This window comes from Apus apus, chromosome 3 (genome assembly GCF_020740795.1).
Source record: "Apus apus isolate bApuApu2 chromosome 3, bApuApu2.pri.cur, whole genome shotgun sequence".
Taxonomy (NCBI): domain Eukaryota; kingdom Metazoa; phylum Chordata; class Aves; order Apodiformes; family Apodidae; genus Apus; species Apus apus.
In genome coordinates, this window is record NC_067284.1 from 97,619,194 (window position 1) to 97,636,050 (window position 16,857).

At 37.4% G+C, this 16,857-nt stretch overlaps 1 protein-coding gene across 5 annotated transcripts in view; it reads right to left on the minus strand.

Moving 5' to 3' along the window:
• Window positions 1-2,511: 2,511 nt before the first annotated feature.
• Window positions 2,512-16,857, minus strand: part of RGS17 (regulator of G protein signaling 17) — a 76,669-nt gene continuing 62,323 nt past the window's right edge. For 3 of the 5 annotated variants that reach the window (XM_051615296.1, XM_051615295.1, XM_051615299.1), the window contains exons 3-5: window positions 10,473-10,562; window positions 8,399-8,633; window positions 2,512-5,083 (exon numbers count right to left, since the gene is read on the minus strand). In XM_051615296.1, coding sequence (XP_051471256.1) covers window positions 4,895-5,083; window positions 8,399-8,633; window positions 10,473-10,562 — 514 coding nt within the window. In that variant the 3' untranslated portion in view covers window positions 2,512-4,894. The remainder of the gene's footprint in view (window positions 5,084-8,398; window positions 8,634-10,472; window positions 10,563-16,857) is intronic. The other 2 variants (XM_051615297.1, XM_051615298.1) reach the window with 2 other exon arrangements.

A 16,857-nucleotide genomic window follows, 5' to 3' on the forward strand; every position in this document is an offset into this window, starting at 1 on the left:
AGTAAAAATGGAAGAAATTATGAAGGTCTTAATTAAACCTGTATGTGAGAGAAGTACACCAAACACTGGAAATTCAGTGTAAGGAGGTGATTTAATGTAAAGGTTTTGGGAAGAAAATAAAGGTATTGTGAGTAAATGACTGATGGTCACCTTTTGTACCCTTGTTTTAAATTGGAAGGATGGATTAACACAGAGTGGGTTTATGGATAAGGGAAGGGACAAAATCTGGCTTTTGGTATCATGCTAAAGCAATATGCAGACAATCTTTAGGTCAGTTTTTTTCCCAGCTGATGTTGGCACCATTATTCCTGTTTTCTTTCATCCCACAAAAATCACTTCTGCTGGCAGAAGTATTGAGGACCTATGTGAATGGGGCTATTATTTTGCCACTGCAAACATAGTCAGGGTATTGATGAACAGGTTTGGATCTTTGTCACTGCAGCAATGGCCCAGCACGTGCTACAGTGCTACTCTTGGGTTTCTCCAAAAATGACAGCATTATGGGCTGAAGAAAACTCTATTATTCAAATCACCTTGGAGCGGACATTGCAACCGCCTGTCTACATGTAACCTTAATTTTTTGCTTTGTTGAATTTGATAAGGACTCAGGCTGTAGTTTGCTGGTTACGCTGCCTGAAGCAGGCTCACAGACACTGTAGAGGTGTGAGATTTACTTCTTGTGGTGTAGAGAGTCACTGAAGTTAAGATGCTTTCTTGTATCAGTTGTGATTGCTTTCGGATTGTTGTGGAATCCTTATGCTAAGTGGCTTTGGCAAGCACTCACTGCATACAGAAGCTGCTGGTTCCAGAGTGGGCTTCTAGCGTGGGTCAGTGCAGCAAGCTGCTCTCAATAAAGAGCCTCCCACCTTTTTTGGATACTGGTTCCACAGGCACATGCTCCTTGTGATCAAATTTGCTGCCTACGGGAGCAAGTTTGGCATCAGTTAATAGCTGAAACCCTGGATGTTTAAGGCAGAATGAAGGTCTTCTCTAGTTGCTTGGTTTAGCCTACCAGACACCTTAGCATGCTTTTAATTTAAAACAGAGCTATTACTAGCTAAAGTCTGGTTTGTGTCCACTCTCTTTTGTCCTGCAAATGGATTAGGTGGACTCCACAGGTGCTCAAGGAAGTTGTGGATGGGCTGTGGAACTGGAAGCACTACGGTCACACTGCCACAGTACCATGCTGCCTGGATTCTGCTGGTTAAATGTGCATCCCAACCACCTGTGTCACTGACCTAACTTTTCTCCATCGTATCTTAAGTCTCCTTCACCCCACATGTGCATTCAGTCTAATTTTAAATACTCTTGATACCGTCTGTGGGTTTAGTTTTATTCTCAGTATCCCTGACTACTTTCAGCTCAGCTATGTGAAAGTTGACTGCTAAACTCATGCGTAATACAATATATATTCAGTTATTTTGAAACCTAATGGTCAGGAGTGTACACTGCTCTGCTTATTTGTGGGTGTTTGGCATTAGGTTCTATTTGACAGAAAAGATTGAACACTGGGCAAAAGTGACAAAAACATAACTCGCTTTCTGTAGTGCACTGGCTATATACATTCTCATGAAAAACTGAAATACAAGTTAAATACATACTTATTTTATTCCAGGCTATAGAATAAGTGTATTTAGGCAGTTTTTCAAAGTGTATTGTACACTGCATGCACAATAAATCATTTTAATAGCTTGACTGGTTTACAGTTTGTGTTCAAAGAACTGTATGATGGGCAATGAGATCATGTTAAGGCATGAGCAGTCCATTTGGACCCTATCCATTTTTTCAATAAAAACCCAAACTGATAGATGAAATGTATATTAAATGTTTTAGTGTGAGCATTTGCTCCAAGAGAGAAACTTCATGTTATGTTAAATTTTTAAATCTCTCCAAATAGAGGATTTAAGACAAGAAATTTTTAACGTGATTTCATTGCAGTGTTACACTGAAGACTGGTGTAATATTTTTCAAAATAATGTAACAGTTTCCAAATACAGACTTGTAAATCTTATGCTAGAAATCAATATAATAGTTTAGGGCCCGCACATTTAGCTTTAAAACTATCATTGAAAGGATGACTTGTCTATGTTGACAAGATCTTCCACCTGTGGGAAATATCTTATAAAGATAGCTTATGACTGGCAGGTGACCATCAAATAGTAACATTAAGGATATTCAAGTCTACATTTTTAAAAGACTTATGCATGCAGTTTTGTCTCTTACACATTGTTTAGATGTGTGGACTACATGTATTGTGCCTCAAACACCAACAAGCTTGAAATTACACTATGTAAGTATATACATATATGAACCTGTATATGTTTAGTACCACAGTATATATAACTGTAATCAAATGATACTAGACATATGTAGGGCCATAGTTAAATTCCAATTAAGAAAAAAGTCAGAAAAATTCATTTTTTCTAACAGTATTTCACAGTAGAAGGAGGCAGTCCTTTCTCACTGAATTTTCCCCCCTCAGGATTTGTAAACATCATAGCTGTTATTCTATCAGTATAATAATTGAATATTTTATTCATAATGGTAAGTATCTAACCAACATGAATAAAGTTGTCATAACACAATATCACTTTCAGACAAAACAAGTATTTATTAAAAGAAACATTTATAAATATTTTGTCTTGCATTTTAAACTACATTTTCATAAATAACAATATTTAAAAGTGCTGAATATGGTAGGATAGTCAGCAACGCCACTGTAAACAGATTTGTTTTCCACTTTGCAATTTTTTTTCTTTTAGATCCCATTTTGTCAAACACTACAACACTTAAAATATTTGCATAGGGAATAGAGAATAGCCCTTTTAATCATCTCCTGAATTCTATATAAATTACAAAACCAAATGAGTTTAAGAAACAGTTCATTAAGTTGTTTGTATATATATCTCCAAAAAAAGCACACAGGTTTCAAGTAAAAAGAATGATTAAAAAATTCCCCAGACCTGCTATTTGAAGCATGTTCAATAAATTAAAAAAATGAGAGGTAGTAAAACAAAGGAAAAAAATAAGCCCCAGAAGATAAACTAAGACCTGCATCCTACCAGTTATTGTAGAGCAGCAGAGCCGCCTCAGCGGTGGCAGTGGCTCCAGCCAGAGCTGGCACCAAAGGCTGCCTGCAAGTGGTAACTGGGTGGTTGGAGCCACCTGTGCTGGGGCTAGATTCCACCCAAGGACACAACTTCTGGACCTTCCCATCCCATCGAAAGCAACGGGCTTATGATATGCTTGGTGTAAGTGAGAAGAACCTTGCCTCTAAAGTCTTAGTATAAGACCAGAGTTGTCAATATTAAATATATATGTATACACATACATACATATATATATATTTAACAAGTATTCAAAGCCATTTCTTGGTATATCTTTAGCAGTTTGAGAGGGATGCTAATGCTCATTTTGCTTGTATATGGTAGGTATGAAGATGGGGTTTTTTAAGTTGCGAGTCACTGTCTCTTTAAACATAAAAATGCATCCTAAAATTGGACATTTTTTGATAAAAAGGCCAAGCAAACACCTATTAAAAACACCATGGCAGGCAAGTGGTGGGAGTACTGTGCTGCCTTAGCTCTGATTGAGGGCTCAGTACAGGATTTTTTACCCAGGAAAGATGCCTGTTGCTTATCCATAGGCTTTTTCCTTGGGTAAAGACTCTTAAGTTCAGGAGCCCTTGAAGTTTGGTTTAGTATTATTCTCCAAACCCTTGTTTTCAAGGAGTTACTCAAAATCTTTGAGGCTAGAAGCTAAGATAAATCTTCTTTAATCCATCAGCTCGTAAAACATTACTTTAAAAACATTTTTACTGGATTTAGCTTTCAAGAAAAAAAATCTTACAGGACAGATGTAATTCATTAAAATGTTCTAAAATGCTCTAAAATGCTACATGTAGGCAATCTTTTATTAAATTTCTTTATTAAAAAAACTAAATTATCAGGCGTTTGTTTGTTTTTTTTGTTGGTTTTGTGGTTTTTTTTTGCTGAAGTACATAACATTATACAACAGTGTTAGAACTGGATAGCCAGTCTTTAATAAATCCATTACAGTATCTGACATCTGAAATGTACATTGAAAATCTTTGTTCTTTTAACAATTAAACAATATCAGCGCATAGATTGTGTCACCCAGATATGGATCCCTTTAAGTGGTTTGTGCTTTTTTTTCTCCTCTTTTTTCTTCTTTTCTTTTTTTTTGACATTGCAAACTCTGTAATGAAAATGCCACAGTTTTGGCAGTGAACAACCAGAGGAATCCTCCGCTTGATTTATTTTAAATAAACAGTGATAAATAGCTCTTTTTTTTTTTTTTTTTTTCCTGTACAGAAATATTGGCTTCAAAAAGTCAGTGTTTTGTACTCAGTAGAGCATGTTGAGTAATGCTACACCTTAAAAATTGGCTTTTTTCAGTTACTGATGTTAAAAATGCAAGCCTCTTTCTGGTTTGTTGCAATTGGTTCTATGTACCGTAAGACTGTATTGCACAAAAAAAGTTCTTAAATACAGATATAATTTATGTTATTGGATTAAATATTGCAACAACTAAGTGATAAGTGAAGCAGTTTTACCTTGCACATGCAGTGTGAGGATACACAAGGAGATTGTTCATAAAACTACAAATACATCATTGCAATCTTGACTGCAGTAGGGTGAAAGGAGTGTGAAACAAATGCATTTTGGCAAATCCATTGTTCTCCTACGCCATCTCGAGCAAGGAGGACCTTGGTAAAAATGTAGACAGAGATCATAATAGGAATTTATTTTCTTCACAGTAGCCTGAGTAGTGCTAAACTGTAGTTCTCCAGGAACCCAGCTCCAGATGTTATTAAACTACTTCTCTTCCATCCCACCCACCAAAAAAAAAATCAAGTTATTTTGTTTGAAAATTAAGTTTCTGAAGTAGAGCCTGTAATACTTTCAACAAGAGACTTATAAATTTGAGAGTTCAAAAACCTTGGAAAAGAGTCTCTGTGCATTAAGGTGTATATCTGGAGTTGGGCATCTTCATACATGTGAGGGCTAGGATCCAACAAGTTTCTGTTGATTACTTCTCTCACTCGGGAATCAAGACTAACCTGAAGAAGATGAGAACAGACTAATATTAAACAGTAATATCAGAAAGGCTGTTATATGTATCTTTAATTCTCAGGGCTTCATGAACATGCTGAGTTTATCAGTTTATTGAAGTAACCATCTGTGCTTCTTTCAGAGCCACCACAGAGTTACAGACTGAGATCATTAACTGTTTCAGTTTTCACTTGATCTTTGCATCCATCTTAAGACCTGTAAGACTAAATGTATCTGTGGAACAGAATAAATATAATGTAGCTAAATAAAGCTCTGCAGCAACCCGGATTTCCCAAAATATGTTATTTAGCTTCTTAATTATATATATTTTTTTTACATATTTAAAATTATTTCTCTGAAATGAATGTTGAATGACTGTCATTCAGACAACTGAAATGTTGTTTTCCTGACCATTTGTGGTTTAATCTTTAAATGCTCTCTATTAATTATCCTTATCTAGCTGTCCTCAATATTTTTTTTCCCATTTTTTTTCAGGCACTACACTTGTTACTCACAAATTACCCGGGTTTGTTGGCATTTTTATCATGTTAATCTCACTGTTAATATTATCTATTTCAGATTTGTTCTTTGTTTCAAGACTCTTTAGCATCTGCTAATTTATATATCTTCTGTATATCATATATCCATGTTGTTAGCAAGTTTCAGTTTTAGCTTTTCATTTACTTTCCATTTGTAATGAACTCCTGTGCCTAGGCAGAAAAGGACAGATTATGCCTGGGATGAATGCACAGATGATTTTAGAATATAATTTAGAAATTCGAGTGCATGTACAGCCTATCCACAAAGTGCTCTAAAAACAGTAAAATTAATGCCTTCTGGATTAAATAAAATGGCGGTAGCAGGGAAGCCCAGTGGGACCAGCAAGGGTTTATTCAGCTAAGAAGAAAAATGCTAAAAAACTGAATAAAGAAATACCAAGCATAGCTCAGTTAAGCTACTGTGATTTACACCAGATTGCACTCTGACCCTACAACTCTGCAACCATATAAATAGATACTCATATTGTCTGAAGGATTGAGTTAAATCCTGGAAAGCTCCATGTACCGAGATACTTTAATATGTGAGGGATGCTAACTGACATGAAAACTCAGAACATGTGGATGTGTGAGCTTGTGTATTTTTATATGCAGTAAAGCAAAGTCTTTGAAATACAGTGGTATAGTATGGTATGCTATGCTATAGTACTGAGGAGCAAATACACATTTTCATTATATCTTCAAAACCAGCCATAAAATCTGACGTTGTTGGTTTGTTGGCATATTGGACTATGTTACTGTCACAGCAAGCAAACTTTTCCTCCCAGTTTTTGCTGTTAGCTGGTTATTAGTCACAAGGCACAACTCCGATGCAGCCTGACTGAATAAACTGTTGCCTGTTCATGCTGGCAAACCATATCTATTACTCAAGTACAGTATCTCTGCAGAACATTCATTAGGCCTGCTTGATACACACACTCCACCCAAGTGCTCATTATGATGGCTGCATGCAGCACCCTGGGGGGCTGCAGGGTCTTTGCTGCCCTTACAGATTGGATTTTACTGACAGCTTTTAGACACAACACCATGCAGAGGTGTAGTGTTATGGTAATTTAGAGAAACAGTGTTGCAGCCATGGGGCTCCAGAGTTTATTTAAATAGATTTGAATCCTAGATCATTGCATTTCTGTAGCACAAAAATGACACACTAAGAGTTAAGCAATTCTCCCCTGACACACAAGTACACGCACATATCTTAGCAAAAACAGTTTGTGCAGCTAGCTAATTTGGCAGAATAGTGGAGTTTTGTGCCATTTAATATAGCAGAAGTTAGTTGTACATATAGAATGAAAAAAAAATAATTAGGGAACTATTAATTTACATTGTAGTTTTTCAGTCATTCACTAAGTCAGATGGCAAAACTAGTTGGAATTACTACAGGTTTTTCCTTTCTAAACAGATGAATACAAGGTATCTGATTCGAACACTAGGATCTTTTGCCTCAGTAACTTCACTACTGAACAAGTGATGTTAAATATTTCAGTTCTTATGCCAAGAGAAAACATCTGGAATGGGATGCTTGGCTGAACAAGAACCTTTCAGCTCCTGTACTAACTAAAGCATTGCAAACAGTTCTTGTTTGTGTTATAAGGCAAACCTTATTTAAACCCTAAGTCAAGCAATAATTAGTTAATGCTTGAATTTTAATTGCTGGTTGATCTTAGCTTAAGAAGACAACTGAGCATTAAGCACATATATTATAAGAAAAACTCTTTAGCTGTTGGCTTCATTCATAGCACAAAGTTGCAAAGTATTGCCAAATCACAGAATCACAGAATTACCAAGGCTGGAAAAGACCTTCAAGATCATCAAGTCCAGCCTATGACCAACACCACCACATTGGCTAGACCGTGGCACTAAGTACCACATCCAGCCTTTCCTTGAACACATCCTGGGACGGTGCCTCCACCACTTCCCTGGGAAGTCCATTCCAATGTCTAATCACCCTCTCCACAAGGAAGTACTTCTGAATATCCAACCTAAACCTTCCCTGGAGCAGCTTGAGGCTATGCCTTCTTCTGCAGTGCATAAGTAAAATGTAGGAAGCAAGGTCCACAGTGAGCATAAGTCAGCATAACACCACTGAGTAGAAAGGCAGATGGAATACACAGAGACAATGCAAAGAAGCTAACGGTGCACAACGTGGCCTAAAGAAGACTCTTCTGTAGTGCTTGTATATTTATATATCTCTCTATTAAAAAATATGGCTTGGTAGGAGATGCTTTTTCTTTATTGCAGATGAAGATCATTTCAGAATTTGTCTACATTTGTCATATAGTTTCCTAGATATCATAATACCTTTCATTAGAGAAAATACATGGTCTCCATTCCTGGATTCTCACATAGGAATAACCAGTGCAAATTTGGATTGTCTCCCAGCCAGCTGCCGGAGCAGATAAATCTATAGGGATTCTGATTTAAATTCCTTGACTTTGGTGCCTTTCATCCAGAAATCCTTTTGCATTACTTACTTCCTCTCTGTGACAAGCATGCACCATTCCTAAAGAAGCATATCTATTTCACAGCCTTCTGTTACTGGAGATTCTTGACTCTTACAGAGAGCTTTGAGGTGTTGTGGCCAGTGCTGCTAAATAGCCCAGCACCTGTCTCTGTCTTTTCTATGCCTTTCTTTCCTCATTGAATGTCCACAGTAAGACTTTCATCTGACGTATCAAGCAGACTTTCAGACCCCCATCTGGCAATCCACGGCATAACATTTCTGCTCTGGAATAACAGAAAATACAAATGTAACATGTACAGCTTTACCTCTTTTGGTGATAATATAGAAATGTAATCTTCATATATAAGTCTTGCTTTTTCTTCAATAACTTTCTTGTTCTGCTCCTTCTTTAGATCTTCACACGCAAGCCAGAAAAGCAGGTTCTCCTCACTGTACTCTGTTCGAAGAAACTCTCTGAAAAGGTTCCTCCCAGCTGGTGTTTTCATCATCTTGTCAAAATTCTGAGCCCAAGACAAAATTTCATCTGCAGTAGGGTTTTGGCTGCAAAAGCAAAGTATCATCACAAATATGCTTCTATTTTTGTAACATTGTTTTCATACATTCATCCAAAAATTCTCCTTTCAACTGCACTTTATTCCAGAGTGAAAACTGGAAGCAACAAGGCTTCAGCAGTGACAGGGGAAGTTTGCTCACTCTTCAGTTGTGCATTCATTATCTCAATAGCTCACTAAATGTGTTTAATGTTATGAGACATACATTTGGCTTTCTACAACTTTTCTACTAGTGTTGATAGCCATCAGACACAAAGACAAAATCCCACAACAGCTCTGAATTCCTGTCTCTACAGTTAAAGGAGATGTGATTTTAGGAAGCTGGCAATAGGGTCTCTTTCATGAGGGGTTTAGATGATACCTGATGTCCCTGCCTGCTTCTGATGGCCTTTGGCCAGTCACTGGCTGCCACAAGATTTGGTACAGGAAGGACAAGAAAAACAAAAGGCTCCTGGCAGCCAGGAGCATACTAATGAGGCCAAACAAAATAGTAATTCAGAGAGCTTTTAAATTAGCATATTTCTTGGTGCTTGTACCTAAGGGTTGCTAAGCTTCCCTCTGTTTCGTGCTATTGACCTGCATGATGATCTATTGGCACAAGATGTGATGGATGTTGCTGGCAAAACTGAAGAGAGAAGTGAGAAAAAGTCCTTATTCCCATTTTCTGAAGGAAACTTTCCTTGCCTTGTAACAGTAGATGCACTAAGGGATCAGAAGACTAACTCACATCATTAGTCCATGAATGTACCAGTGAAGAGCTTGAGAAGGTAATACTCCAAGTTAACAACAATTAAACATGGTTTCAAACTTAAATCTGAGTGCTCACCCTCCCCTTCCTGATAGGATCCAACACAAAAACTTTAAGTGACATTTCTCTATATGATTTCTCTTCGAGTCCATTTACCAACTCCTACTCTGCATGCAAGGCAGACAGGATGATGGGAAGCTATTTGTGGTAGCTTTTCAGCAGTTCAAAAGTTCTAATTAAAAAGTGTTTAACATTTAAACTATCTAGCAAAATAATTGCAATCTGAACCAAAAAGTATAAACTACAGATTTGAAGGTGAAAAATCCTCTCTGAGGAGACTGAAAAGAACCTGCTGAGATGGACGGAGCTGGCAAGCAATCTGTGGTCCCTCGTTGTCTACTGGAAACTGTCTTCACGGCAGTGTTTTGTGGAAATTTCTAACATCCTCTCATAAATGACCAGGAGTAGCAATGAAGACAATGAGTTGTTTAGGTTGCTTTTACCATCAATCATTTCCTCTAGAGTTAAGTTTTAATTTACTTTTTTTAAGCGATTAGAGCTTTCAAGGCCACTGATAGTTCAGCATTGTTCCCAACACAGGAAACATGGGCCCAAGCTTTAGACAGAAACAAAACAGACTTAAAGTGCATGTTAGCCCATTTTTCAAGGTATGCGTTTCCTTGGTTAATGCCAGTGAAACCATAGTCCAAACTGTTATATGAAAGGCAGCCATGTTAAAAATCTCAGTATGAAGTAAACTTGTGCCTGTTTGTTTTTCTTGTCTGGATAAAGAGAAGAACATGATCTCACAGGTAGCAGAAGCCTCTTACCACAGGTCTAAGGAACTATCCATGTACCTCCTACTCCTCCCCACAGTTATTCCCCTCAAATAAGGAACTGTAAGTAAGCCTGACTTATGAATGACTCTTCTGACATTTCATTGTCAGGACAGATTTTGCTTTCTTTTTCTGAGGAAAAAGTAATTAAATGGTCATTCCTGAAGCATAAAAAACCAAGGCACTTGGTATTAGTTATAGGCAAATTAAAAACATTTACTTGACAACAGTGTGACCAACTTACCATTCTTCTATTACTTGAATACTCTCCATTTTGGTCGTATGTGTTGGCCTTCCTGCATTGTCTCCTCTATCTTCATTCCTAACAGTGAGGCTGCAATGTAGTACAACACTTTATTTTGTCTAGAGAAAGTCAATTTAAAACAATGACTATAGTAAGGCAAACTTCTAAAAGATATAAACCTATGTCATTTTTCACTCTTGCCTCTAGAATTTTGGAGTGAAATTTTTGATAATGACTTTTCCCCTTAATTTTGATGAATATTAATTAACAGTTGCTCTTAGGGTGTGCCATGTTTTACAAGGTCACAGTTTATCCACTGAAAGATGGACACAAACTTAGAGGTCACTTTTGGATTGATTTCACTTAGTAAATTGAAAATATTAGTAAGAGTAGGGGCTTTAAAAATATCTGAATTGGACTTTGACACAGCTTTGGCTCCCCACCAGTTCTGGACAGTTGTTTATTCTTTATCAATGTTCCCTTTTTTCTCTCCAGGATACAGTGGCAGTAGATGGCTCAGGTACAGAACTTAGTGTGCGAGAGATCCTTATGATTTCCTCCTCAGACCTAAGTTTATTTTTCATTCCAGAGTAAAACATACTGGCCTCTTGTATTACCACAAGCAAGGAAATTAAAGACTTCCTTTATGTAAGGATGTTTTTAGTTTTTGTAGTGTTATTGTTGGGTTTTTTTTGCGCTGGTAATTAGCATAGCGTATTTTTCTGTAAATATCTTTGTAATCAGATTTACTTTAGTAGTAGCGACTTCCTCTGTGTGTGCTCTCTATGAATGTTCTGGAACCTGGTATTGCCAGCAAGAACACAATTCCTGGTAACTGCTGAAATAAAGCATATTTTGAATGACGTTAAGTATTCATATAGGAAACCTGGTTCCAGTAATTAAGGTAAAGAAGTGCAATGTGTTAAGGAGATGAAGATTTCCTTTAATCAGGTGTTCCCTATGTGTCCAGTTGAGAGAAAACAATCTACCAAGAAACTCCCCCCCCCCCCCCCCCAATCCCCAGAGAGCTCTGAATATTGAATATTGAGCATACACTATACAGTGATGCTCTCAGTCATCCTAAATGGAGGTATACACAAATACTTTGGTAGCATAAATCTTCTCTGCCCCTCACTAATCTGAATAACTTCTGCTCAGCTCTAAGAAGAAATCCCAGCTTTGAGACATTTCTAGCACGAATAACCTTTCTTTCTAGCCCATCTGCATTTATGAGTTTCTTCAACATTTTTTCTGAGCATTTGGCAGAGTTAGTAGGTGGTCTCAAATACTCTTCTGAAAACTGGAAGTTTAATTGCCCAGGTAAAGCAGAGCACATATTAAGACTTAAACATTACAAAGACGTACACTTTCAAATGAAGTTGTTTGATACTGGTTGCTCCTTCACTTACCTGCCAAGACCTTAGTTCAGGCCCTTGGTCCTGCTTCCCCTGTTACAGCGTAGGAATGCAGCTCCAGTGCTGCTAAGGTGTTAGGGTGTCATCAACTGCTGCAGGAGAAACAACACATCCTGAACTCTGGGGTTGGCAGGTAAAAAGCCTTTCCATCTCCTGTGACCTGTTGCTCGTCAGTCTATAGAGGGAGCATCCAGGAAAGCCAATGGGAGTTCCGTATACAGGAGGAGAAAAAAAAAAGGACCATCCACTTTCTGTCTTGTAATCTTTAAGTCCACACATGTAACTGCTTAGGGTCACCTTGTATCTGGCCAGAACGCAAAGATGGGGTGACGGAGAAGCAGGGGAGGCACGAAGCTTCTCTATCTCCCTCCCTGCCTGCCTCCTCTGCAGCCCATAGGTAGTGCAGCATTTGTTTTCTCTGCTGGGTGCAGAGAATGGAGTGTCCTTTGCTTCCATGGAGGAGTAACGCCATGGAAAGAGAAAACAGCTTGGGTAGGTTGAGAATGTTACAGGGTGTTCACCTGAGTCCATCCAAAAGAGAATAAAGCTGCCTGTTTTCTTTCGTCCATCACATGAACAGCAGCTACGCTGTACAGAGATAATTTACCTGGACAGTAGACATCTAGGGTTGGGATGAAGAGTCTTACTGGAAGTAGAAAGTGACTCATCTGAGAGCAGTTAATATACACTGCTAATTTATTTTGATGTCTTTGATCAAATACTGTTTGTTTTGCTAATGAGAAATGTCGGCTAAACTTAGGAAAACCAATACGGACTGATGAAGGTAGAATATAAGTAGTGAGTGTTGAGTAATAAAGAGAAATAGGAAAATGGACAAGAAAGCCATGTTGACTTCATTGCACTTTTTAGTCAAAGGAGTATTGGGTAGGCCCTATGCATTTTGATTTTCTACAAGACTACATCCCAGTAAAAAGTTCAAATGGTGGGCCTAGAATGTGGTGTGCAGTCATCTATACCAGAGTTCCAATGACTTGGCCCTAATTCCTTCATCTCAACATTCATAGCTGGAGTTCAAGGGCTGAAATTAGTCAGAGTTGAAAAACAAAGAAGTCTCTAAAGAAAGAAATGTTATACTTCTTTGGAACAATTTTGGCTATTGTATGAAAAACTGTGCTAAATTTATAATACATCTTGTCCTAACTTCTGCATTCTGTTTCTAGTGACAAACGCTAGCATTACATTTCAACTGTTATTTATCTACATCTGTCAAGGCTGGAGTTCCATCGGATACATTACTTTTGGTATGTTTTTCCTGTGAAAGAAACCATCATTTTTATACAGAAGTACATTCAATTCAGACATGTTCTGTTTTCAGTCAAGGAACTGGTTCATGTTTGCTCAGAAAAAAAATTAAATATTTACACATTTGTGACTGCAAAGCTAATTTGAAAGCAGCCTTTAAATAACTCTGATCACAATAACAGATTGCTACCTTGTACCTCAAAATTACAACACTGCATTGCTATTTGCTATGTTGCTGTGTTCAGCTGAAAATACACTATCTGCTCACATTTCTCTGTGGAATTCAGGCAGTTTTCAGCAGCAAAGACACCCTGCATGCCTGGAGTTGGTTTCCTTGATATGTTATTCTATCATGGAAGCTAACTGAATTATGCTGTATAGTGTAAAACTAAACAGAGTAAAAGTAACAGGATCAAGATTAACAAAATTATCTTAACACTTTAAGAAGAGGATTGCTGATACGCCTTATCAAAAAGTAGTTAAATCAAAAGGTGTTGCACAGACGTCTAATGTAAATTAACATATATAGTGCCATTATTATTTATTAGTTGGAGTGCATCCATCAGGTATCATTAAAATGTAGAGATGTAAATTGCCCGTGATAAAAGCACAACAAAACTACTAATGCTTTAAAAAGGTAGAGCTTGAGGTGTTTAAAGGCAGAGTTTTAAGTGGAAAGCACAAGCACTGGTTTGTTTTCTGTTACTATGGAAGGTTTGTTCTGTCCAGTTTTATGCTGATTTTTTTTTGCTATGGAGAGTATGGTAAAAAGTACTTCAGTAAACACAAGTGTCCTGGGCGACGTGTCTTTCAAATATGTCTTGGTTTCCTGACTTCTGCAAAAAGGATAGTTTCTTTAACAACAGCAACAGTGTTATTATGAGTAATTTCTGTTTGGAGCGAGTGCATTTCTATACTGCAACTTCACATACTTTATAAGTAAAAACGTTAATGACCAGTGACTCCTTGAAGAAGTATAGAAATTACAGAAATTACCACATATAAGGTTAAACTGGTCCAGGTTCCTAGCTGGGAAACCAATCTTTATTTATTTAGCTATTATTATTTGGCTCTTAATATTGATGTTCAGCAATTAAATCATTGTTCTGTTGAGTAATTACTTAGTTAAATCAGTATTGCAGGCCACTGGTGCATGGTGAGGTAGGAAAGGCAACCAAATTGGATAAAATCATCAAGACAGCTGGACTAATTTAAGAGCAAAAATCTCACTGACTCTTCCTCCAAGTGTTTCCAGCCGGTGGTTTCAGCCATTTAAAAAAATGTGCTTAGCATCCCTACTGCTGCACTTGCCTTGTACTACCATTCAGAAACTGAGAATCACTTTGAGTTTGGACCTGATCTTTCATTCTTTGTATATTCAGTAAATAAATAGTCTTTTAATTGTGTCCCAAGGCTCAGATTTTCATGTACCAGTAGCCTAAATCTGATGAATCAGTGAAACTGCTGTTAACACTAATGGCCAGAAAACTATGTGTCACTGTTTGACTCAGCTTCAACAAACCAGGACGCTATGCTATGGTGATAGGTGATAAGATTAATATTCTGCCCATGCATGGCTACCACCAGTTATCATTCACTCTGTTTTTTTCTCAGTTACGTGCCTCATATGCACATCTCATCACAGTATTTTGCAATTATGTTTGGCATTGAAGACTATGTGATGAAGACTATGAAGACTAAGGCCTCTTGCCTTAGTGGCATGTTTTGTGCTGCCATGAAGATCAGGAGTAGAAATCAAACTGGGACACTGTGAACTAGTTGGTAGGCTATTGGGTTGCCGTTCGGCAGGTCCGTGCTCAACTCCTACTTCTTGCCTGAAGGTTGTAGATGCTAGGCCCTACAGGGCAATGGTTACATTTTAGGCTGAACCTGTGTGTGTCACACAGTAGGGTCATGAGCCTTCTAGCCACCACTGTAACACAAAAACCTTCCTTATTCAAGCTCAAAGGCCACAGGAAACCAGTTGCGCATTCATCATGTGAAGGCAGAGTCTGGTTTTTAGATGAAAATCTATACTCAGTTAAGATACTTTGCATAACCGATGTTCTGACATGCTTCTTTCACTGATCTACCACTGAGAGAGTTTATCTCACTGGCACCACTGTTCATCCTATCATGTTGATAGGGATTTTTATCATCATAGTTTAATGATGATTTTTATCATCAGATTACAAGACAAAATATTTTTAGGTCAGAGATCCAAAAGCCAAGACAATTTTTTTGATGCTTGAGTCCAGCTTCCAGTGCAAGTAAGCTACAGGCAGGACTGCCATTAACTTAAATAATGGTGATTTAATGAATCTAGACTAAGTGGAGGCTTTCTTAAAAAAATACAACTCCCCCTCTGTAAAATTCCACTAGTAGATGATATAAAATGGCCATTCCCCTAAAATGTTGACAAACACGAGTTGAATTTACCAAATAGACTAAGATAGGAAAAATTTTGTCAGGGTTGTTTGGAGGAAGGAAAGCCCTCCTTTCAAGTAGCAGGTTAGTGCACTCACTCAGGATTTGAAACATCTTTCCCACAGGACTGAGGTGGGGTAGATGTCTTTCAAGCTATTCTGCTGAAGCTATTCTACCAAAGTGGCAAATCACTGTGCAATGCAAACTTTTAAGCATTTTATTTTAAGTAGAATATTTTATACATTTTTGAAGGTAGAGATTGAAAACAAGAACATATGATTAGTACATTTTCCTGAAGTGAGGGGAAGGTGGTTTTGAAAACTCTGAGACACAGATTAGTACCAACCCTAGATCTTTCACCACGTGGGTAAATGCCTTCATTCTCAAATACAAAGCTGTTGTGCTGCTGTCTCCCTCCAAGCTCTTTGATTCCTTTACTTCTATTGTAAATGGCTTAAAACACTCTATATAAACAGAACCCTATTTTTTTTTTTTTTCTGATTTTACTTTGGATTCATAAAAAGTACGTGCCAGTATCTTTCTCATTTTTGGTTGTGGTTGAATCTGACCATGCTGTCTTCAATACTGTGGTCAACAGACAGTCACTAGAAAATTAATTGTTCACATAGCTCTGTTCACAAGTTCACCCTCACATGCTGAGGCAGACTCTGGTAGAAGTCAGAGATGGATATGGTCCCCATATGCTACATGATAATGCAACAGACAACTATACTGGCACTCTTATTTTTGTTATGAAACCAAAGATACAATTGTTTTCTGACAGCTGGAATATTTAAACCTGACAGCAGTGAAAACTAGTCAGGGCTGTGTTTGTTTACGAACAGAGATGCATGATGATTTTATTATACTGTACAAAACAATAATAATGAAAAATAACTGCAATATAATAATGATTCACGATAACAGCTACGTTCATCTCAAAATCACTTAGGGTCTAGTCAGTAATGCTACTTCCTGTTTCTCTTTTAATGGCACAAAAATAGGCATCCATGAGAATGACGTTATATGAACAATATTATTGGAGGATAGTTTGTTTCATTTTTTGTTTTTAAGCTGAGTAAAGCGTAAAAAAACCCTGCTTCTATTGAAATAAGGAAAACAATTCACTTTTTGTCACAATAAGTGAATAATGTCCAGAGTAATTAATCTGAAAAAAACTAGAGTTAGAGTAATTATTTTTATGAAGAAGGGGATGCCTTGTACTAGATATTTTCATAGGCTCAGATAAATTTGCATTATAACCTGCAGGCCTCTGGCTG